The 22,733-nt window shown below is 47.0% G+C and overlaps 1 protein-coding gene across 1 annotated transcript; it reads left to right on the forward strand.

Annotated features, from left to right (window-relative positions):
• Positions 1-1,897: 1,897 nt before the first annotated feature.
• On the forward strand, positions 1,898-22,641 carry DISP2 (dispatched RND transporter family member 2). Its single transcript, XM_040558500.1, has 8 exons — positions 1,898-2,726; positions 9,043-9,495; positions 11,506-11,535; positions 13,898-14,021; positions 14,724-14,839; positions 15,320-15,438; positions 16,404-16,501; positions 17,597-22,641. The coding sequence occupies exons 1-8, from the start codon at positions 2,638-2,640 to the stop codon at positions 21,014-21,016; spliced, it is 4,449 nt and encodes a 1,482-aa protein (XP_040414434.1). The 5' UTR covers positions 1,898-2,637; the 3' UTR covers positions 21,017-22,641.
• The last annotated feature ends 92 nt before the right edge of the window (positions 22,642-22,733 follow it).

Here is a 22,733-nt window from a genome sequence, read left to right on the forward strand (position 1 = left end):
CTTTGCTTTCTATTTGTGAAAGAAATGCAAGGGGACGGTGAGCAAGGGGGTTAGGAAAAGCAATAAGCTACAAAAAAAAAAAAAAAGAAGCTTCAAGTAAAAAATGTATCAAAGCTTAAATGCAAAGTTATTTCTCTCATCTCTTTCAAAGGTCAATCAGGAGAGGTAAGAAATCTGTCTTCATTTGCAACAAATACCAATTTTGTTTGGGGAGCTCAAGCCCAGAGACAGCAGGCTTGCTGCTCTTGGATGCTCTTTGTGAAATGAGGAGTAGTTGATGGATCCCCTAAGTTTCTCAGGGGCAGCAGCAGAAAATTGCTGTCTTGGATGACAGGTTTTTTTTTGCAGCACAGCAGCTCTGTAAACCTGCCTCAGCCACCTCTTTCATCACCCCTGGTGCACCTTTATCCCATTCACCTGTCGTATATTTTCCTTCTCCTTTCCCCTTGATCTCTGCTCACCAGATTTTCTCTTTTCCACACATATCCATTACTGTCTGTCTGCTTTTTTAATATTCCTCACCCCATCTTTTTTTTTTTTGCTATATTTCTCTATTTTTTTCTAGTTTTTGTTTGTTTGTTTGTTTTGTTTTTTGGCCACTTCTCTCTCTGTCCCTCTTGCTCACCTGCCTCCACCTCCCTTCGCGCCGGGGCACACTGGGGACCAGCTGGACCCTCCTGATGCTGGCAGGTCTTGGATGTGGGTTGCCATGGCAAGGAGCCAGCTCCCGCACTGCCGAAGAGTGAAAAAAAGCCAGCATGCGATGTGCCAAGCCACCACTCCAGCCCCAGCCCTGTGAAAACAGCCCCGAGAGGCAGGCGGGCAGCCCCACTGACACCTCGCAACGTGGTTAGCAGCGACCTGGTGGCACGAGCCCTGCTGTAGTCCCCGTGTAAGGGCAATTGCAAAAAAAAAAAAATCCACATCGAATACCTCGCAAGCCACAGAGGAATCCTGCCAAACCGTGGGAGTGAGGAAGTGTTATCGCCCCCACTTCACAGACAAGGATTTCACACATCGGGCTGAGCCAAACTATAAGCTGTAGGATGCAACTGTCTGTCAGAAGCGGTGGGAGGTTTGCAATTCAGCCTCTTCCCACCCTCCTTTCAGCTCCCGTGGCTTTATTATTATCCTTACTGTTGTAAGTATTATTATTTAGCATCGGGAAGAAAGAAAAGGAAACGGCACCCATGTCCTTGCCATCGCGTTAATTCCAGCCCATCTTTACAGCAGATACCAGGTTTCAGCATTTCCTGCTGGGCCACATAATGCAACACAAGCACTAGGTGCTCGGCGGCTCCGATCCTACCGGGCAAGCAGCATTTCTGTGGCTCAGGCTGAGCAGAGCAGGCTGCTCCCCTCGCCGTAGGCAGCACCCCACAGCCCAGCCCAGCAGGGATTGTCACACCAGGATGCCGGCGCTGCCGGAAGCCTGTCCATGGAAACTGTCTCCTGCTGGGTTCAGAGAGGCGTGAGCCTACAGGTAGGAGAGTCAGCACACAAGCATTAGGAAAAGCTTTTTGTTCGTTAAACTGTCTCAGGCATTTAAGTCATTAAGGCAGGAAGGGCTTATTCCAAGCAGCTAGAGGATTAGTGGGAATTATAGGATACCCTCCGGTCTAATACTCTCCCTTTTTGCTTTGGCTTTTTTGTAGCACGTGAAGCAAAAAGGATTCCGTCCTCATGAGAAAGAAGGTCACCGCCCCCGTGAGGGCCACGGCCATGAGAAATGAGAAGGTCATAGTCATCATCATGGCCTCGTGCAGGGTCACAAGGGAGGTCACTGCCACTCTCCTGGCCATATGCATGGCTATGGGAAAGGCTTAGGCCATTCCTGGCACAAATAACACCGTGGCCATTGCAATGAGGGAGGCTGCAGAAGGAGCAGCCACCCTGAGGCTCTGTGAGCTCTCTGGGAAGATCTGCCCATGGCGCAGGGCAATGTGTGGCTACCGCAGTGCTGACAAGCAATGCCAGCAGGTCTGACCTCCTTGCGTCCTCCACGTCGTGTCAAAACTACATCAACACCTTGTTTACTTACTTAATGCTGCTGCAACCACAGGGTGAGCCCAAACACTTCAAAATGCTGCCTTGCACCCGCCGCATGAAGTCCAGGAGTGCTTCTGGGCGCTCTCCCATGTTGGGCCAAAGCAGCACAACTCCGGTGGGACGAGGGACCCGCCACCCAAGGGTGCACCGCTGGAACCCGCCGCCGGCCTCGCTGCACGCCCTCGCCACCTCGTGAGGCTGGGGGTGAGGCTGGGGGTGAGGCTGGCAAGGCGAGCATGGTTGCGTCCAGCCTCAGAGCTCTCGCTTGGGGGACCCCCACCCACTCAACCCCTCCCGGCCCAGCACCCAGCCTCCCCTCGGGCCTCCCCCCAGCTCTCCCACCTCGCAGCCTCCCCCGGGGGCAGCCTGCGAGGCCCCGCGGCCATTGGCCGCCAGCACCGGCACCGGCACCGCCTCCGCGGCCGCGCAAGCGCTGCGCCGAGCCTCCGCAGCCTCCTCCTCCTCTTCCTCACCCTCCTCCTCCTCCTCCTCCTCCTCCTCCTCCTCCTCCTCCTCCGCGGCGCCGGCAGCGCTCAGCACCGCGGACAGCGCCCCGCCGCCAGCCTCCGCCGCTGCCTCCCGCGGGCCATGGAGGCCGCGCCGGGCTCGGCCTCGCCGCGCCGGGGGGAGCAGCGGCCCCAGGGGACTCGCGGAGGCCGCGGCCTCGCCTCGCCCAGGTAGGAGCCGAGGGGGCTGGGGGGTAGCGGTGGGGTGCTGCGCCCAAACCTCCGCGTTTTTGGGGAGCCCACCGCGTTGGTTGGCCTCCCCCGAGGATTTTTGTCGGGCTGTGGCTGGCGGTGCTCAGTCCTCCTCGCGCTGGGTTTTCACTCCAGAGGTTTTCTCTATAAAACCCCGCAGCCTTCTCCTGCTCACCCCCCTCCCCGTGCCGTCTGCGCTCCCTTACCTGGTGCCTTACACCGGCTGCGGTCGTGTTAATTTTCTGGAAATGTCAACAAGCATCACGGGCACGGAGCCACCGCAAATTTTCAAGCACGTTGCCGTTTGGTAGACCGGAGGCAACAGATCTGAGCTGTTCACATCCTCGGTTTGCTTGACCGGGGCACACCCCGAGGCGAACAAAACCCAGATTCGTTCTGAAAGCTGAGTTTCAGTTCTGTCTTCATCTCCTTAGCTCTGGAGGTCTCAGCCTGAGGCTGGGTGGTTTTGGGTCTCGGAGCTCGCCAAGTGACTATATATGCAATCCAGCCCTGCTTTCGGTTCGTGGCATGGGATGGGGGCTGAGCTACCAGAATCCCCGTTAGCTTTGCTTGCCTGAGTAATCCTTGCTCATTTGACTGGGTCCTTTGCAATGAGTGCTGCAGGCTGGGAGAGTTAAGTTGCAATAGGAGTTACGCCATCTGAAACTGGCGTGTTTTTAATTTCACTCATGCTGCATACTTGAGAACTGGAATTTATGGCAATTAAGTGCAAGGATCACTCTCCGACTCCTGAGCAAGCACATATGTAAATGCTTCTTTATGCACGGCTCTTCACTAGCCACCGAATGGTTAGCTCAGCAGTGCCTGTTCTCCAGCCCTAGCCAATGCTCTGCTGAATTTACCACCAGAAAGCTCCCTGTGTTTGAAAACAACCCCTTCTTTCCGACCTTTTTAGGACCGGGATAGCAAGGTATTGTTTTCTTTTGTTTTCTTCCAAAATGGGGGTTAGTTAGCAAACACAATTTTACCTGCACATTTTCCTCTGCCAGTGTGCATACAGCAAACTGCATCCAGACCTACCCTGGCGCTGAAGCCGGGGTGGGGACCACCGAGCCCTTTGTGTCTGCTTGCATCCCGTCACACATACCTGTACCCACAGCAGCACGGGCTGCCTGGGGTAAATAAAGGTAAGGCTGTTCGGGCGAGTCAATGGGAGGAATTATAAAACTAAACTTTTCTTGGCAGACTACGTGGGAAGCAGAGTTTTGCAGTCTCATTAATTTTTCATGAAGATTTAACATACTCAGGAGTCTCATTAAAAAAAAAATAAAATTGTAGGTCTTCTCAAGGATACGCACTGTTCTGCTGCTAGAGTGAAAAAGCAAAACGAGGAGCAACTACACAGAAATTTTCCAGTGCACGAGAATTTGACCCTGCCTAAGGAGGAGACAAATTGCTCGAGAAGTGCCCGTGTCTCCCTGTCAGCTCGGCACTGGATCTAGATAATAGGTGAGAGTGAAATGCAACGAACCCTTCCCTAATCTCTGGAAAGGGGCACTCTCATCACCTTAAAAAAGACAAGCAAACACAAGCTCTTTTTTTTTTTTTTTTTTTCTTCTGAGAGTTTCACTGCTGTGTTGCTGGGGGTATGTTGAAAGAGAAAACCTCTGTTTAAATTCTAGTATAAAATCCCATTCTTAAAAAGTCATTTACAACTCCCAAAGAAAAAGCCATTCGTCTCAGTGGAAGCTGACCTCTAGCACATGGTTTTAATTCAGAAAGAATTTCTCCTTTTATTCATCTGGGAAAACTCGTGCAGCTGATGTGCAAGGAAAACCTGGCTAGAAAAAAAAAGGGAAAGAAAATAACACTAGCTTCTATTTGTGAATGAAATTTTGCAGTGCTTAATATCTGATTGAGCGAAGGTTCCTGTGGAAATAGGATCTGGTTGTAGTCAAGGCACAGGCTCCTGCCCTTGCTCTCACTTGGTTTTGTTCCCCCTTGAGATTCTCCTGTCGATGGGAGATGCTGCCATTTGACTCTGGCATCAGCTCCATCACTTGGTAGTGATGCCCATCATTTCTATGCAGAGAGCTGCTTTTCTGATCCTCTCCTTACTACACAAAGGATGAGATAAATAACCTTTCTTAAAAAAAAAAAAAAAAAAAAAAAGCCTTCTGCACCCCAGTGGAGCTGGAGTGGCAGCAAGCTGTCTCTTTCCTGACCTTGACCTTATCTTGACTGCTTTACCATGGGAAGAGGCTTCAGTCCTTTCACTGTCTCCCTCACATCAGGTGGGCTGCCTGTGCCCTGGCACTTGTCTCAGAAAAGCACTGCTGCACTCAAATTGACTCGGGCAGTTTCATAAATTGGATTATTATACTGTCTAGACATCTCAAGGGGAAAGCAGCATGAGAAACGCAACTGACTGCTGTGGGTAACAGGAGCAGTTAGCTCCAGTCTGGCACTTGCCCTACACCTCCTCTTTCTTCTCTCTGCATCACTTCGGCTGCATCCAGCTGAGCTTGAAGAAGAAAAAGGAGGCTGTCAGGCAGCTTCGGTAGGCTTTTCTGAGACTGAGAGACCATTTCTGCCCACACAATCCCAAAGATGTCAAATATCTGACACGTCCCAGGATGGGAATGAACATTCAAAAAAATTGTGGTGTTGTCTTTTGTTAGTGGCACAGAGCCCAGCGCAGTACTCTGCCCACCTCTTCTCCTGCCTGACAGTAAACAGAAATCAGAAACTCCCCTACAACCATTTTTCAAGCACAGGTCAGGGTCCCGTGGGCCCAGAAAAGTGCTCGTGACCTGCTCACAGGCAGACAAACAAGGACCACATCTCTGGTGCAACCCTCAGCAGATCAAATGTTTAGCCCACCAGCATCCTGGCTAATTGGGAGCGTAGCAACCGAAAACCCAAAATGTGCAGAACTGCCACCAGTAATTACCCAAAGCTATCATTATTTGTGAGCTCCAGGTTTCCCTGGAGATTTTGGATAACCAAGGTCACATTGTCACGGCATTGGAGAGAGATGAGCATAAGGCAACTTGGATCCAGAGGGTGATTGACAAAACTGTAATTGTTTAGCCTGAAAAGGAGATAATGAAGAAGAGTCGCGAGTGAATGATTTGAACTAGCTAAAGTTATTCTAAAATATGAAGCCACTGAGCAGCCAGGAGATGGAGCTGAGACAAAATGTGGGGGAAGGATGGAACCAGACAGAAATCCCCAGCAGAGATGGTAAACAAGGGGAATGGGCTTGCGTGTAAAATATTAGCCTTGAGAACATTGATGTATGTGCAAAAAAACCTGGACGCAATCTGCAACCCACCAGGAGGTTCTGTAGCTGAGGGGTTTCAGAGAAAGAATTTTTCATTGCCTGTTTCCTGCATCTCCCTGAGCATCTTCAAAGTGTTTTTTGTGAAAGCCTTTCTCTTCTGTCCAGTGTTACAGATGAGGCGGGCAGACCTGGCGGTGCAGTCATCAGACGAATTCAGTTATGCAAAGCCTCTGGTCCCTATGCAAATCCAGGAGTTTAAATGGAAAATAATTTTCTTTTTACTTTGAAATATATATATATATATATATATTTTACTGGTGTGGGAATACAAAAAGTGCAAATCATTAGTGTGGCAGTCTCTGTGAATCAATTATGCATTTTAGGAAAACATTGCTTATTTAAAGTGTACCTAAATTAGGGAAAATAGGCTTGATAGGCTCAAGGTAGAGGGAACATAATACCTTGGAGACATCAAAAAGGGAGTGGGAAAAGGTCTAGATCTTGCCAAAGTTTAACACTACCACAATCCCAGCTTTCTGATGAAAATTCCCTGTCCCATCACTGCTAGTACAAAGCTACAAAGCAAAATCACCCTGCACTCCAGCCGCTGGAAATCTGGGAAGAGAGCGATGAATTACGCTTTGATCTCAAGAGTGGAAGTGAGATGCTCCCCAGGTCGGCTCTCACAATTAAACCCTGCCCCTGCAGCTCACCAGAGCTGTAGGGGATGTGGTGGTTAGTAGGGCCCGGTATGGTTGGTTCTATAATTACTGTAGATAGGCAGTGACTAAATATGCCATGTTAGATGGGTGACCGCAGACCGTAAGCTTTCATCTGCCTGTGTTGCACCTGACCTATGCTGCATCAGGGATGACTCTGACGGGGCTGTAGCAAGCCCAGACGAGGCCTCAGATTACACCTCGTGAACTGCTGCCGTTTGGTTTATACTCTCCTGTATTGCATTCGCACACACCAACGACAAATTTGTAGCCTTCTGTTGGAAACTGCCTTCACATGGAGCTGTAACCCAACTCAAGGGTCTCTGAAAGTCTGGGTAATCCTGCCGCTAATCCATCTGTGACAGAGCCGCAAGGACTTTTTCGTGCGATGGGATTTTGTATTCTTTCTTTTGACAAACTCTGCGGGTGGATGGGATGTCACTGTCACAATCTGTTCAGGAGCTTGTGCTCTGGCACACAGCACTCCCTCGCACTGCAGCGAGCTGGCTGAAATCTTACCGGTCCTCTGTAGTGCGGAGCGGAGGCAGCTGAGTGCTGGCACTGCTGGGAAGGACCCGTCGAGCTGATCTCAGCAAGGTGTGCACACATCTGGCTGCGGGTTTCCTGGCACCTGCTTCAGGGCAAACTTTGACTCGTTTCCACCGATTTGTACTTCTACTGTCATAAGAAACGGCGAGGGTCTCGCGGACCCTGTCTGACTGCTGCCATTGGGTGTACATCATCTCCCAAGGACGCAGAGGAGCTCACTCACAGCCGTGGGCATGTGCTGACTACTTTGATACCATTTTGCCATTTCTCCTCTCCTTTGTAGGCCAAAAAATATCCAGCAAATGAATTTTGTGACCCCAAATGTGCATGTGAACATCAGTTCTTGCTTCCAAAGTCGCTGTCATTGCAATGAGCATCCTTGACCATGCTGTCCCTGTCTGCAGTTGTCTTCTGGCATAAAAACTGGCACTGGAGAGTGTCCAACCAGTCAGGGTCTCCTTGTTATTAGCCCCAGGACTGGGACTGTGTGCAAGTAATGCTGAGCATGATGCCTGCACCATGAGTCTCCACACCACCACAGGAATAGCAGCTACTGCAAACATTACTCTGTTGTAATGATTTTAGTGAAATGAGCCCATTTCGTATAATAATGAAATATAGTTTCTCGGTGTTGATAAATTCAACTGATGTTGGAAAGTACATAGCACGCACTGCCAAGGCCAGTATGTCCTCCTTTCTGGAAAAAAAAATACCAATTTTCAAGCAATGCTGAGCTAACAGCAATCTCCAAATCTCTTTTGTCATTGATATTACTGTGCTAGTTAAATTTGGGTGCAGTTCCAGAGACGTGTAATTCCTAGAATTCTGTCTTTTTGTGGCTGTCTGAAAGAGAAATGAGATGAACTCTGCAAAGTTTCAAAAATATTCCTTTCTCAAACATATTTTGCCTTCTTTTTTTTTTTCCACATCGCATCAGGTGCCTCAGGCTAAAGTTCATCTCATTCTTGTCTCGCTCCAGCACTCAAAATTCTGTGACGCCTTGAGACACTTTGTGATTCTAGCTGGCCCATATCATCCATCATGCTTAATTCTCGATGCCAGACACTAGAGCAGGCACATAAGTCAGCTGTAGACACCACGGCACGTGCTCTGATCAAGCTCCAGAGACTACTGGTGTTTCCATATTGTGCTTGCTTTGAGCTCCAGATAGTGCAGTGCTGCTCAAGCTCCCCGACACACTGAGATGGCAATTTGAGAGGCATTTTGGGATCAGTGCGGCCTCATTCTGCTCTGTGTGAAAGGTTTTCTTGGTGTCACACAGTAACTGGTCCCTCAGGTCTCTGTAATTACTCTGTGCTACCGGGATAGGACCGGGCCATTATCAGCAGCCAGTTTGTCTTGTCCCTTCCACGCAGAAATATCTTGGAGAAATAAGAAGAAACAACGAGGTCCATCCAAGTAAAATGCCATAAGCAAAATTTAATTCTGCTTACACGTTGCAGCCATACCTCGCTTCTAAAACCACAGCCAGTAGAGGAGTTGAACACTGTTCAAGGGAGCATTACACGATTTTTCACAATTTTGGAGCAACATGCACAAAGATGTGATGGATTCACCATCATCTGGAGTCCTTGAATGAGTCATGGATGTTCTTGTAAAAAGCATGGTCCAGCTCAGCCCTGGCTCCCGATACAGCAAAGAGAGGGGGAGGTTTTAAGTCTTGCATTAAGTGGGAGGCAAGATTCCCCCGTTTAGCTTTTCTGTCAATATGGTGCTGTAACGGAGGAGGGTTTCACCCTCCCTTTATTTCCTCTCACAGAGAAAAACGCAATGCAGGACCTTGCCAGACCTGCCTCGCCATGCCAGAGATCGCCAACACCGAGCCCAGCTACAGCGGCACCTCTTGGGAGAGAATCTGCCCGGTCCATCACTGCCCCGTTCCTGCATCCCCCAGGCTGGGGGGCGACCACCTGCCCTCCTCCAGTCGCACGCTGGGGCCAGCGCCCACCCAGTCCAACGGGCAGGTACCGTCGAGCTCCCAGGACTCGCAGCAGCATCACCTGTATTACCCCTGCAACCAGCAGGAGCCCAGAGGCAGCTATGGCCTGCCCCAGCTCCCCGGGCACGGCGAGAGGTCCGTGCTGTGTTCCCACCTTTCCAGCGGCGACCCCATGCCAGCTCCCCACTGCCAGGTCTCAGAAACCCCCTGGAAACAGTGGTCCCCCGGGCAGCGACCCTCTCGGCCGGTGCAGCATCATGTTGTGACAGTCAGGTGAGAGGCTTTCACAAAGCATCTCCCGAACTTTGTGGTGGGCGGCGGGAGGGGATGAGGCGGGTCTGAGTGGGGAACACGTGAAATGTGGGTTTGCTCCCCAGTCTGAGGCAGCAGCTGCCCCCAAAAGCCGGGAGGGATGGAGTTTGCTCTCTCTGCCTCTGTGGAGGGCGTACAGGCAGATGCTGTTCCTGCAGAATTTGCTTCTCAAGGTGACTCGCTGGATAAAGCTAAGGTCACCCCGCCACTCCTAGATCATCCAGCTGTGATCACGGCCAATTCTGTGGTCCTCCTCTTTTCTCCTTTTGCATTGCAAGATACCCAGCTGGCTAGTCCTTTATCTTGGTGGAGTTTCTGAGTGATAAAAGCACAATTAATTTCTTTTTCTGCTCCCACTGGAGCTGCTGCCTGTGCTGGAGGGGAGAGGCAGCAGAGGGTAATAAGCACTGGCTACCGCAGAGCAGTGAGAAATACAAAGCTGGGGAGCACGATTTGGTTTTCCAGGTTGGACAGCAACAAGGATATAAATTCTGTGCTGTCCCTGACAGAATCAGGTAAGATCCATTTGTGTGCAGAGCACACAGATTCAAATTGCTTGCTTGGTGGATGTTTGCTGGCAGTGCTGTAACAACACATACAGCACAGGCGTCCTCAACAGCCTGAAGTACATCCTCTGCCGTGTCCAGCATCATCCTGCCTCGCTGAATGTGCCTTTTGGAGCCCACTGTTGGCACAGACCACGATCCCTTGGCTACCACAGCAGCAGGCACCAAACGATGTCTGCTAGGAGATGGTGCAGCATTCCTTGCCTTCGTACAGCCGTGTGGGGTTAGGCACAAAAGCCTTTTATGATCTCATTCTGTAACCATTAACAGAGGCTTTAATTTGCTTGTGTTTGCATTTGCATCAACACTGCACCAACAAAACTGTCAGCTGTGTTCTCCGTAACGGGTTAGTTAAGCAGGAAATGCAGCTGGATTGCTAATCCCTGGCAGAATGTGCAGGACTAGCAGACAGAAAAGTGATATTGTAATGATGGTAGAAAGGGGGTTTTAATCCGAGCAAATCTGCTCGAGAAGCTATTGTGAGAGAATTAGCACAGAATGGGCAGCGTGCTGCCAAAAGGAGACCTCTCTTTAATAATCTAGTGAGGATTTTTCTTTGCTCCCCTCTCTCTCAAACCTATGGAGAGCAATGAGGAAAATACAATGTGATTTATTACACGTGCCACAAGGAGTGACTCTTCCGTGGGGAGCTCTGCTTTGTCACTTTTTTGTTCCTTCCACTCGCGACGACGTGCCAGGAGGGATGAGCTGCCGCAGGGGCACCAGTTGGCACCAGCCCCACGTTAATAAATGTAACCTTGGTCCCCTGGAGAACGCTTCTCTATTTTGTTCCTCAAAGCTCTACGAGAGGAATGACAAAAGCTCCCCTGTGAGGAAAACACCAGTAAAATGTTTTTTTGCAGCTCCACTGGCCGTCTACTCCTCTAGATTGGACAAACATCTTTGAAATGGCTCAGGAAACAAATGAGATTCACCTTTCTGGAAAATCCTTGCTGAGTTGAACGGAGAATAAGAACTGTAGGCATTGTTAGCCCAGCTCATGAAATTTTGTAAAGAGTTATGCTCTTGTCAAGAAGCAATTTAAAAATTCGGTAGGAAAGCACTTAAAACAGATAGATTTTCATGGATAGGTGTTACGGGGCAATTTCTTTGGGATTACTGTGTATGTCCATTATATTCTGTGGTGTTTTTTAGAGGAGCAAAAAAGAGCAGTTAATACCTGTCTTCCCATCACGCTTAGTTAAAATGCCAGTGGGAGAGGAATAGGCTCTGCTATTCATTAGACTAATCCACGTTGTGCCAAACAACTCTTGCAGCAGCAGCTCAGCTTGGTGCTTTGCAGCCCCTGAATGGGTTAACTTGCTCATTAGCAGCCCGGGACTGTGCTTTGTAGGAAAATAATGAATGACCATGACGCCTTCTTTTTTTTCTTTGCCATCTGCAGACACGACAAAGCTTTCAGGATGCCAAAAAGGTATGTTTAATATCAAAAGCTTGCTGTCCTTCTGCCCTATTATCACCGCTCTCCTACCCCGCTGTTAGGAAACGCGGAGCATTATTGCTGGTGACGTCCCCAGCAGGCCCTGCTTCAGAGGCAAGGTCAGCGCTCCCTGCCCCGTGCTTCCCATCTGCTTGGAAAAATCTCAATTTGCTTGCGAGATCAATTTAACCTGTGCTAATGAATAGCAACGCAGTCCTGATAGCCGTTCTCAGGGCAGGTGCCTGGCTCTAGTCCATACGACAGCTTTATATATATATATAGTCACATTTATTGGATTAGTCCAGCTTGGCCTACCAGACGGGGAATCAGGAGGGCAGCAATAGCAATAACAGTGGAGTCCTGCATTTTCTCACAGGCTACAGTGGAAGAGACCTCTGTACCCAGACTACGTGCAACAATTCCTAGTTTTTCACACAGTTAGATACCAGAAAATCTGCAATTAAGTTAAGAGATGTAAAATATTCCAAGGAGGTTAGGTTTAGGAAGAGGCAATCCTTGTGCAAAAGTATAGGATGCTCCCTGACAGTGAGAAGAAGTACAGCTAGTCTAGCCATGCTTGGGAAAATAGCATTTTAATAGAAAAGCTAAGTACCACAATTATTTTATCTCCAGTTTTCTGCTTTCAAGTTAAGTGAACATATAAAGAGATCCTATCAGCATGAAGCTCACCTTTAATACAAAAGAAATTACATAAACATTGCAAATTTGATTATTAAAGTATAAAGATCCCCTAATGTTCAGAATTAAATGTGAAAGGAACGTTTTCCATTGTATTTGCTTTATAGCAGTTTTTATCTTTATTGAGTTTCTTTACAGTATTAGGAAACTCTCGTTTAGGGCATGAAAATAGGCAACAGAAATTCCTTCCTCGTAAAGAACTTGGATTTTGCATGTGGGCGTACAGTACTGTTGTGGAATGTAACATTGCTAAACAACAGCTTCAGCTGGAATGCCTAAACTGAATAAACATGAAAACATGCCTGGAACTCTTCTGACATCCTTAAAAAAATTGAGTAAGTTCACCCTTTCCAAAATACAGAGGATTTTTAATATGTTTCTCAAAATTAAAATACTTTGATTGCTTTTGACTTCTGTTTAAAAGCTGATTTTTGTAAACTGTTTTTCTCTGGAAGGTTTGGGATTGGCATCAGATACTGCAGTTTATTTTTATTTTTATTTGTTAATTGGTCATGGAATTAACCCAAAACAGCCTCCAGATATTATGTAATCTAATGTGGAAAGGGCAATTTTTGTTCATTTTCATAGTGTAGACTTCATCTATGAAAACAAATTTGATAACGGAGCCTTAAATTGAAAACAAAACCAAACCAGACCTGACCTGAAGTCATGCAAAAAGCTGTTTGAAGGGTTTAAGATGATTTATAATTAGGAGAAGAAAGCTGCATTATTTGACTCAGTGAAGTTGGAGGAAAGAGAAGCAAAAGACCAGGCAAGCAGGATCCTCAAGGCTGCTAAACACTGGCACAGCTCCTCAAAGTTTCATAAATATTTCACTTACCCATGAAGCCCAAATATTTGTCAACTATTTGTGAACAAAGGTTTTCTTATATTTCAGAAATACATCCAAATACATCTTAAAAACTTAGAAACCTGCCAAGCCAGAGAAGGAACCCATTCCAATATTTTAACAGATTCGCTCATCCTGCAGATCCAGAAGCCACTTGTCCACTCCGTGGCTGCTGCTGACAATCCTAACAGCAGTTGCACATCAGATCGGTGGTTTCCATCCCTTTCTAATTTTGCAGATGCCTACATAATTCCCAGCAGTAAGGCAGGCCCCCATACAGTGAGTGAATGTAGAGCAATGACAACAGACTTGCTTAAGATAGTTATCTTTAGAAGAGCCTTCAGAATATTCTATGACTTCTCAGGGTTCACAGGCTGAAGATCTGCAGGCCAAATGGTAAAGCAGCTACTAGCTTAGATTGTACAATGGGGAGGGAAAAAAAAAAAAAAAAGCTAAAAAGCTCTTTCTAAATGCAATGTTTTAAGTTAAACATTTAAAGCTTCGTTTTGCCTTAGGACAGAACAGTCTGGGTTTTATTGTTTCTGATTGAAAAAGCAGGAAAATGTAGGGAGGCAAAATGTAATTACCCAAGTTAATTAGAATTGCCTGCAAACATCCAGTTGGAGGTATAATATGTTCATTAATAGCTGTATTAGAGCCTCGCAGCTCTTCAATAAATAAGTGCTCAAACCAGAAAGCCCTAACTCTTTTACTTCCTTTCACTAACACTGTGTTGGTTCAACAGCAGGTTTCATGCTCGAAGCAGAAGTGCCTTAACAGCTGCATTTTTTCTTCTGTTGATTCCAGTTACTCTCAGATGATCGCGGAGTGGCCCATAGCCGTCCTGGTGCTGTGTTCAGTGACGGTTGTAGTTTGCACTTTAGCTGGCCTGCTTGTTGGAAATTTGCCTGATTTTTCTGAACCCCTAATGGTAAGTCCTTACAGACAAAATGTCAATATGAACGTAAGGAATGTCCACAGGCCAACCAGTGATACAGTCTTTCTGCCATATAAAATAAGTCTGTGCTTCCTTCCTTCTCTGCAGATAGAGGCAGGACAGCAAATCAAGGAGGACACTAAAGCCACTAGAAAAAAATGGCAGTGCTTTTCAGTGGTCTGCTGTCCTTTCCCCTCGTCTTCACAATGTGCAACCAAAGCAAGATTCCTTCCGGATGGACGTAATATTTGAGAGTAATGCACAATACTTGCTGTTTCTTGATACCACAGTCACCAAAAGAGAAACGGTGACTTCACCCACTCTTTTGTCCAGCCGCAACTGTGTCCAGTGCATGTGCCACCACTTGGCCTGTTGTATCTTTAAAGGACGTTAGTGAAAGGCTTTCATTTCTTGCTATCTCACTGCTTCACTGATTAATAGCTCTCACTGTTGAAGCATTTCTGTTGGTATTCAGTGTTAAGTTTCCTTCCCTGTGGCCCAGCATGCTGCTCTGGTGGTATGTCCTCACCAGCTTCTGGTATGTAAGGGATGTCATATTTCCAGGGAAAATCCGATTTCTGTATCTCTCCAAGATGCAGTAATAATCTCGTATAGTTTCTGTGTCTAGGAGAAGCATTAAGGAAAACTAAGCTAAACTAGAAAGCAAGCTGATGACAAAACACTTCTTGGCTGCAGGGTTTTGAGCCACGAGATACAGACATTGGCAGAAAGCTCGTCGTGTGGAGGAATGTAGAGAGCCATACAGGCTACAAGAAGACCTTCTCCCTTTCACCATATGCCGAGAAGAAAAGGTATTTGAGTTTGGTTTGGGGGCTTAGAGGAAAATGTTGGCTATAAAGTTAATGACTCACTGTTCCAAGATATTTACGTGAACTACATCCTATATCCTATGCTCAGAAGCAACCAAGGCACTGGGAAGTGCCTTGCAGTCTTTCTCTGCAATGCACCTGGACTCCCTACTCTGGAATCCAGGAGTTAGGCTCTAAACTCTCCATGCATTCACTTCACTGTTTACCTTTAAGAGAATGCAGTGGGACTCAGCATGTCTGCACAAGGGGATGCAAGTTCTCACGTAGCCTCACACAGATTTCTACAGAGGGCACAGTGTGCGCAATATCAAAAAGCTCTCATCAAAGCAATGCTGTCTTTTAAGACTACAGTGACTGTTACTGCTGCAGCAGCGTGGTGTATGGCACCAGAGCCTTGCCAGTCAACGTAACTCATTGCCAGAAGATCTCTCTACTTACACAGATAATCTCTTCTCTTGCTAGCTATGATGACATTGGCATTAGCAGAGGACAAAAGGCTGATCAGGGAGGACAAGAAGCCAGGACACGGAGAATGGTGGAACAAATCTACGGAGCGGATGGTTTCTTTTGCGGTCCCCCGGGTGAGTGAAGTCTTGATGGGGTAGTAAGTGTCAGGCACTCAGAGCTCAGAACTGTCAAAATAGTTTAGGACACTGGGAAATGTTGTGAAAGCACTCTGAGAAAGCAGTGCGTACACTACCACTGTGCGAAGGCTAAGCCACCTCTGGGATAGTGATCTTTCAGCCCTTCCTAATCAAATGGTTAGAAAAGGCTCGTTCCGAAATTCTGGGGTTGTTTCTCTGTCTGATTTTTTGCCATATTTGTTTTTACCCTTTAGAAATATACTTTAAGGGTTCAAATAAAAAGACTAACATTTTCACCGTTTACCTGTATCAAAAGTGAATACTATGAAAAAAAATGCATATTCCCCCCTCCCTCTCTGTTTCTAGTCCATCCCTATTCCTTCTTTTCTTCTTGAAAAACATGTGACAGTAAAAAAAGGGGAAAAAAGAAAAAAAAAAAAAAAACAAGAGAGAAAACTCCAAGACACACAAAGTTTGTCCCCAGATGGATGCTAAAAGGTAGAGGAAAGAGGAGCAGCATGCAGGTATTCTGACTCCCTCCCCTGCCTCTACTCCACCTCTGAAACCAGGCAAACACCAAACCCTCAGGTCCTTGGGAGTTTTTGGCTGAACTTCAGCTCCTTGCTTTGCAACAGGGGGCTGCAGAACCAGGTGACAACACTCACTGGAAGCACACTGACAGCATGGAGAGTGGATTTTGCAAATGCCCTCCCCCTGCTCTCCTGCTGCTGCCAGATGGGTGGAGACCAGAGGTCGGACGGCACAGGGCAGATGCTACCACTCACTACAAGCTATTTGTGACCTGGTTCCCTCCAGGGAGCCCTCCATAGCAGTCTTATAGACAGCAAGATTTTTTTTTTTTTTATGCACACAGAGTCTACTCCAGCCAGCTTGGCTAATTCATCATCATTACCTAATACTTTCTATTTTTTTCCTTCCTTTTTTTTTTTTTTTCCTTTCAGAAAAGAGCTATTCCCAGCTGGTATTTATGTCCACGACTGCTGGGAGCTTATGGAACTTGCAAGCTATTCAGTCCATGTGTCAAATCGAACAAGACAAGGTTAGTAATGTCACACTGAACATACATACATGCTGTCTCTTTCCTGACTTTCCCATCTTTAATATCTAGCTGAAAGGAAATAGCAGACAAAAATAATGTAAGCTACAGAACAGGCTTCAGTCTAGAGGACTCCAAAGCATTTTACTGACTTAGCAAAACAAGAATGATTTCACCTATCAGCTGGTCTGTAGTAAGGTAGCCACTGCCATTGAACAAGAATAATCAGACCCTGAACAAGAACTTGCTCCAGAAGCCAGCGATGTCCATCAGAAGCTGCTGTGAATTTTGAGCAGCAGAACCTAATTACCAAAATGGAGCTATTGTCGTGGAGACTGCCACAGCAAGCTTTGCAAGTGGGAGGTTTAATTGGATTAGCTGTGTTTGCTGTAGGATCTGTAATAACTCTAAGTGACCAGACCCAGGAAACCTCTGCTGCAAGAGCCTGACGTCCCGCTGGCAGGAGGCAGCGTGTTCACACTGCACCCTGCCAGGTACGCAGCTCAAGGAGCCACAGCCAAGTCAGGTTTTAAGTCACCCCCCAGCACATAGGTGAGTGCAGGCTCCCAAACCCACCCACCTCACTGAATATTGCACTCAGCCTGCGCTGCCAGTGATATTGCCAACAACGCCCTCACTGCAGTGCTGTGCCTGCAGCAGCTGTCAGGCCAGTAACAGCCAGTGATGGTACTGGCAAGTCTAGTAATAATATAAGGCATAAAATAAAAATTAAAAAATAAAATAAAATAAAATAAAATAAAATAAAATAAAATAGTAAAAGGCATATCCCCTCTCTGTTGTAGCCTTGCAAACTGTAAAATGAAGGGCACTGCTGTCACTAACAGAGTGGAGAAGGATCCACATTTTCAAATCAGAGGTTATAAAATATAAATAGTGAACAGGGTTTCATTTTTTGACAAAAGGCCAGTGTGTTTCAATATCTTTAGCATGGGCAGTTTGTCACTGGGAGGATGGCAAGTCATGGCTTGTATGCCAGGACGGGAGGGGATGATTACTGCAAGAAGCAAAGAACCCCATAGGGCTGCAAGATGAAGCGCGCAGAGGATCTGACACGATGCTCCCTCGGCTGTTTTTCAGATACGTTCACATGTTCATTTTAGAGACCTCTGCCAACGTACCGAAGCCAATGAATGCTGCCCAAGCTGGTCTCTGGGAAACTACATCGCTGTCCTGTACAACAGGTCCTCTTGTTTGGAGATAACCCAAGGGGACATCTCCCACACCCTGGCCCTCCTTCGTGCCTGTGCTCCAGACTACCACAAAGGCATCCTCACTCCATCTTGCATAGGTCCTGAGACTGTGAGACAGAAACACTCTCAGTGTGCCAAAGTCCCAGAAAAATGTACCCGCTTCAATGCTATTTACCAGCTTCTTCACTTCTTGGTTGACAGAGACTTTCTTAGTCCCCAGACAATGGAGTACCAAGTGCCATCCCTCAAATACAGCCTGCTGTTTTTGCCTACAAGGAAAGGTGCATCTATGATGGGGATCTATTTAGACAATCTTGAATCCTGGGATCTGTTTGATAACTATACATCTATCACTGGAATGGACCTGGGCCTTAAACAGAAACTATTCCAGCACTATCTTTTACTGGATACCAAGTATCCAGTTCTGGCAATATTAGCTATTTTTCTAAGCATTTCTTTTTATTTACGCTCAGTCTTTATTACTTTGATGGTCCTGCTCGCTGTTGTTAGTTCTTTGATGATCTCCTACTTCTTGTACAAGGTGGCCTTCAGATTCACCTACTTCCCTTTTGTAAACCTGACAGCGGTCATCATTCTCAGCAGCGTTTGTGCCAACCACACCTTTGTCTTCTTCGACCTCTGGAACCTCAGCAAGAGCCAGAACCCTTCTGCTGGATTTTCTCAGTGGGTGAGTCAAACCATGCACCACTTTGCGTATCTCATGCTGGCGTCTTGCTTCACGACGGGTGCTGCCTTCTACGCCAGCTACATCAGCAATATAACAGCCATCCGCTGCTTTGCTGTCTACATGGGCACCTCTGTACTGGTGAACCTGGTATTCATGATGACTTGGCTTCCTTCTTCGGCTGTGCTGTATGAGCGCTACATAGCAACAACCTGCATTTACAAGCCAGAAGACTACTGGAAAAACACTGGCCATAAGAGAGTCACCCTCTCCCTCCATTACATTCTCAGGGGTCTCCAGAAAACGCTGTGTGAAACCTCCAACCTGCTATTTGAAAAGCTTCTGCCTTGCGGGGTAATAAAGTTTCGGTACATTTGGATTTGCTGGTTTGCTGCCTTAGCAATAGGAGGTGCCTACATTTCCTGTTCCAACCCGAAACTCAAACTCCCGACTCTTGAGACGTCATCTGTTCAGGTGTTTCGGCTGAGCCACCCCTTTGAGAGGTACGATTCTGAGTACTGCCACCAGTTCATGTTTGAGAGGCTAGAGCATGGAGAAGGGCAGCATATGCCTGTCACAATAGTCTGGGGCATTCTGCCTGTGGATAATGGGGACCATTTCAACCCCAAAAGCAATGGTACCCTAGTGACTGATGCCACCTTCACAATCCAAAGCCCCGATGCCCAGAAGTGGCTCCTTGAATTCTGCCAAAAGGTGAAGAACCAAACTTTCTATTTCCCCGATGCAGAGCAGAAGTCTACCGTGTGCTTCATGGAGGAGTTTATCAGGTGGATGGACAGTCGGCAGTGCTCCCAGCGAGACCACAGCTTCAACCTTTGCTGTAACCAGTTCTCTTTCCCTTACAGAAGCGAAGTCTTCCTGCACTGTATCAAAATGATGCTCCTGGAACAAGGCAGGGAAGGGGCAGAAACGTATGATCTGGGCCTCAGGTTTGACGGAGAGGGAAATCTTGCTGCCTTGGTACTGCAGTTTCAAACCATTTATCACTATAGCTTCAATTACAGCAAAGCCAAACACTTCTATGAGGAAATCAACCTCTGGGTAACAGAGGAAATGAAAACTGCCCCCGTGGGGCTTCAGAATGGGTGGTTTACCAGTAAACTAGAGCTATACAACCTCCAGCACAGTCTGAGCACAGAAACGATGGTGGTCATGGGGCTCTCCATAGCCATTTCCTTTGTGGTGCTGCTGCTCACTACTTGGAATGTTCTCCTCAGCATTTTCTCTGTTACTGCCATTGCGGGCACTGTGCTGGTAACTGTTGGCCTTTTGGTCCTCTTGGAGTGGCAGCTCAATGCAGTGGAGTCTCTCTTCATTTCAGCTGCAGTAGGTCTCTCTGTTGACTTTACCGTCAACTACTGCATCTCCTATCACCTGTGCCCCCATTCGGACCGCCTGAGCCGAGTGGCCTTTTCCCTGAAGCAGATGAGCTGTGCCACAGCAATGGCAGCTTCTGCCCTCTTCTCTGCAGGGGTCATTATGCTGCCTGCTACGGTCCTGGCGTATCGGAAGTTAGGGATATTCATAATGATGATCAAGTGTATCAGCTGTGGGTTTGCCAGCTTCTTCTTCCAGTCACTGTGCTGCTTCTTTGGCCCAGAGAAGAACTGTGGGCAGATCCTTTGGCCTTGTGCCCACAACATGAAAGACTATTCTGATGACTCTGGGCCAAATGGAAGCTATGCCTGTGGGGGAAATGAGAAGCAAAACCGACTGCGGAAGGTCCAGGAGTCCAACACTGCAAACGAACAGTACGAGCTCCAGCCTTTGTCGAGAAAACTCAGCGACAGTTTTGACAACAGCACTTCTACAAGCAAGCTGTCCAACAGGCCATCAGTGCTCTCTGAAGACACACAGGTTGAAGATAACAGATGCCCAAGAATAGGAATGCACCCTTCCCTTGAAAGAGAGAGACAGAATCTGCATGAGACCCTCGGAGACCAGCAGGTTGGCCTGTGCCAGTGTCCTGCCTTGCAAACTTCCTCTCCTTACAAGCACAGCAGCTCAGGAGCAGAAATTCACAGGGAGAGACTCTGCAGAGATTGTCAGTGTCAAAAGTACGGTCCAAAAGCTTGGGATGGGTCTGGGCTGGACTATATCCAGCCAGCTGGCATGAAAGAAGAAGGGCAGCTCAATAAATCACAGTGCTCTAGTGACACTGCCCAGCAGCAGTCGGATTATACCTCAGACAACAGCCATCTTCCTGCTGCTGACATCTACAAAATTCACAGATGCCTTTGTTCTCTTGGCAGCTCTTTTGACATGCTCAACATCTCCAGTGAGACATCGATTAGTGATTTTGAGCAAGGCCTAAAGCTTGCTGAATCAGCCAGTTCTTGTCCTGATGTCTTAGAGCTGTCTGATTCGTACAGTCAAACAGAAAGAGGTTACTTGAACGGGAAGAGAGATACCCTGCGGCTGGACCTGAGGGAGACAGTCTTTGATATCTCTCCAGCAGCATCACAGCAAAACAGCTCTTCATGGAAAAATCGATTTGGATTAGAGAGTGAAGGCCCGGTGGTGTTACCGAACAGCCAACCAGACATGCCTGATGTTTGGATCAAGCGATCCAGTGCACAAAGTTCTGGTTACAACAGCTGAAATCTTGCAGAAAACAAAACTGTACTGCTAGGGAAAGGGGAAGTCGAAATCTCCTTGGAACTGTAAATATCACCTTTTTCCTCCCACCTCTCCTTCGGCTGAGACTATTTCATAGTATATCAGCTGTGCAAATACCTGTGTTTTCACAGAACCAGCAAACACAATACTAGTGAGAGGGTGCGAGATCAATCATGACAGAGAACAAGCCCTTTGACCTTCCAGTGTCCTATGCCATGTTCACAGCTGTACTGCAGAACTTATCGAGTAAACCTGTTTTGTCATTTCCTAAACAGTGATTGGATTTTTCTTGTCAAGCTGCCTAGGAGAGACATAATGAGAGAGATGAAACTCCCCAGATATTCAAAGACAGAGAGCTCATGTAAAAAAAAAAATAAAAAATAAGGAGCCAAAACCCAAACCTGCAGCTATAGAAAATCTAGATTTCAAGTGGAGTGTATTGTTAAAAAAAAAAAAGTCTTTCATTTTCTACTAAATCAGAAACTGCTTTATGTGAAGTCCAAGTTCACAGATCTCTACAAAACCGATATAAAAAAATCTCATCAGACCTTTCAGTTGATGCAGCCTCTTATTGATCATGGAGAAGGCTGTAGAATCAAGCCCAAATCTATTTTTAGGAACGGTTTCAATTTGTTTTATCAGACAAATTACTGGTACTGCCAAAGATTTTCAGTGTGAGATTTCTCCTTTGAGAAAAGTGTCCTCGTTCCTGCAGTGATTTGGGTGCTTTGTGTTTCGTCTCCATAGCTTATTTCCACTCAAGGCTACAAAGATGTAACTTTTTAAAATTTGCATATCCGATGAATCTTGAATTTTACATGTTTTTTCTCTACCAGAAACAAACAGAAAAACAGGTACTTCCTTGCCTTTGTCTGTTGAAAAAAAAAAAGACAAAACATTCCCTCTACACGTTGACGTAAAATAAATGCTTATGACAAACTTTTCTAAATCTGTGTGATGCTTCATTTTCACCAAGAATGCTGCAGTTAATTTTCTTTAAGTGCTTAACACACTTTCCAGTATCATCAGCAGAAGGAAAATATACATTTTAAGAGAATCACTCCTTTTGACATCCAGGAGTTTTCTGGGCTCTGTGGGAGACGGACCATGACTACCTAATGGAGATTAGGAATATGCTCTTTTAAAGCTAAAACCCTTCTTGAAATACATAGCACATTTCATGACTACCTAATGTAGATTAGGAATGTGCTCCTTTAAAGCTAAAGCCCTTCTTGAAATATAAAGCATATTTCAGTTTTAAATTTCCACACTATAGCTCTCAAGTACTGGGTGTTCGGGGCAGTGTTTTGGCAACCACAGCCGCTCCCCGGCTGTGCAGCACCGCCGACTGCAATCCCCTCAGCACCAAAACCTCCTCCCGTTACCATTTGCAGGGACATCCCCCCATTTTGAACACCCTGTTTTCACAGGTTTTTCCACAGCGAAAAGAACTTAGAAATTTAACGACTTCACACAGCCCACTCGGGGCGGTTTGAGCCACCTCAAGCACAGGAGGCACACCCAGGGCTCAGCAGCGAGCAAAACCCCCCTGAGGGCCTCAAACACCTCCACGTCTCAGCTCCCCAACCCTCCACCCGCCGGCGCGAGGCATCGGGCGTCAGATAAAGCCCTGCCCGCCCCCTCGGGGCGGCCGCCATTTGCACAGCGCCTCCCCTCAGACGAGAGCCCTTCCCCGCTG

The sequence above is a fragment of the Cygnus olor genome, chromosome 5 (assembly GCF_009769625.2).
Source record: "Cygnus olor isolate bCygOlo1 chromosome 5, bCygOlo1.pri.v2, whole genome shotgun sequence".
In the NCBI taxonomy this organism is placed as follows: Eukaryota; Metazoa; Chordata; class Aves; order Anseriformes; family Anatidae; genus Cygnus; species Cygnus olor.

Bases quoted from the DNA above. Each gene is read 5' to 3' on its own strand.
- DISP2 (XM_040558500.1), top strand. From the start codon at position 2,638: ATGGAGGCCGCGCCGGGCTCGGCCTCGCCGCGCCGGGGGGAGCAGCGG. The intron at 11,536-13,897 runs GTATGTTTAATA...TGTTGATTCCAG, and splicing joins GCTTTCAGGATGCCAAAAAG to TTACTCTCAGATGATCGCGG. The intron at 15,439-16,403 runs GTGAGTGAAGTC...TTTTCCTTTCAG, and splicing joins TTTCTTTTGCGGTCCCCCGG to AAAAGAGCTATTCCCAGCTG.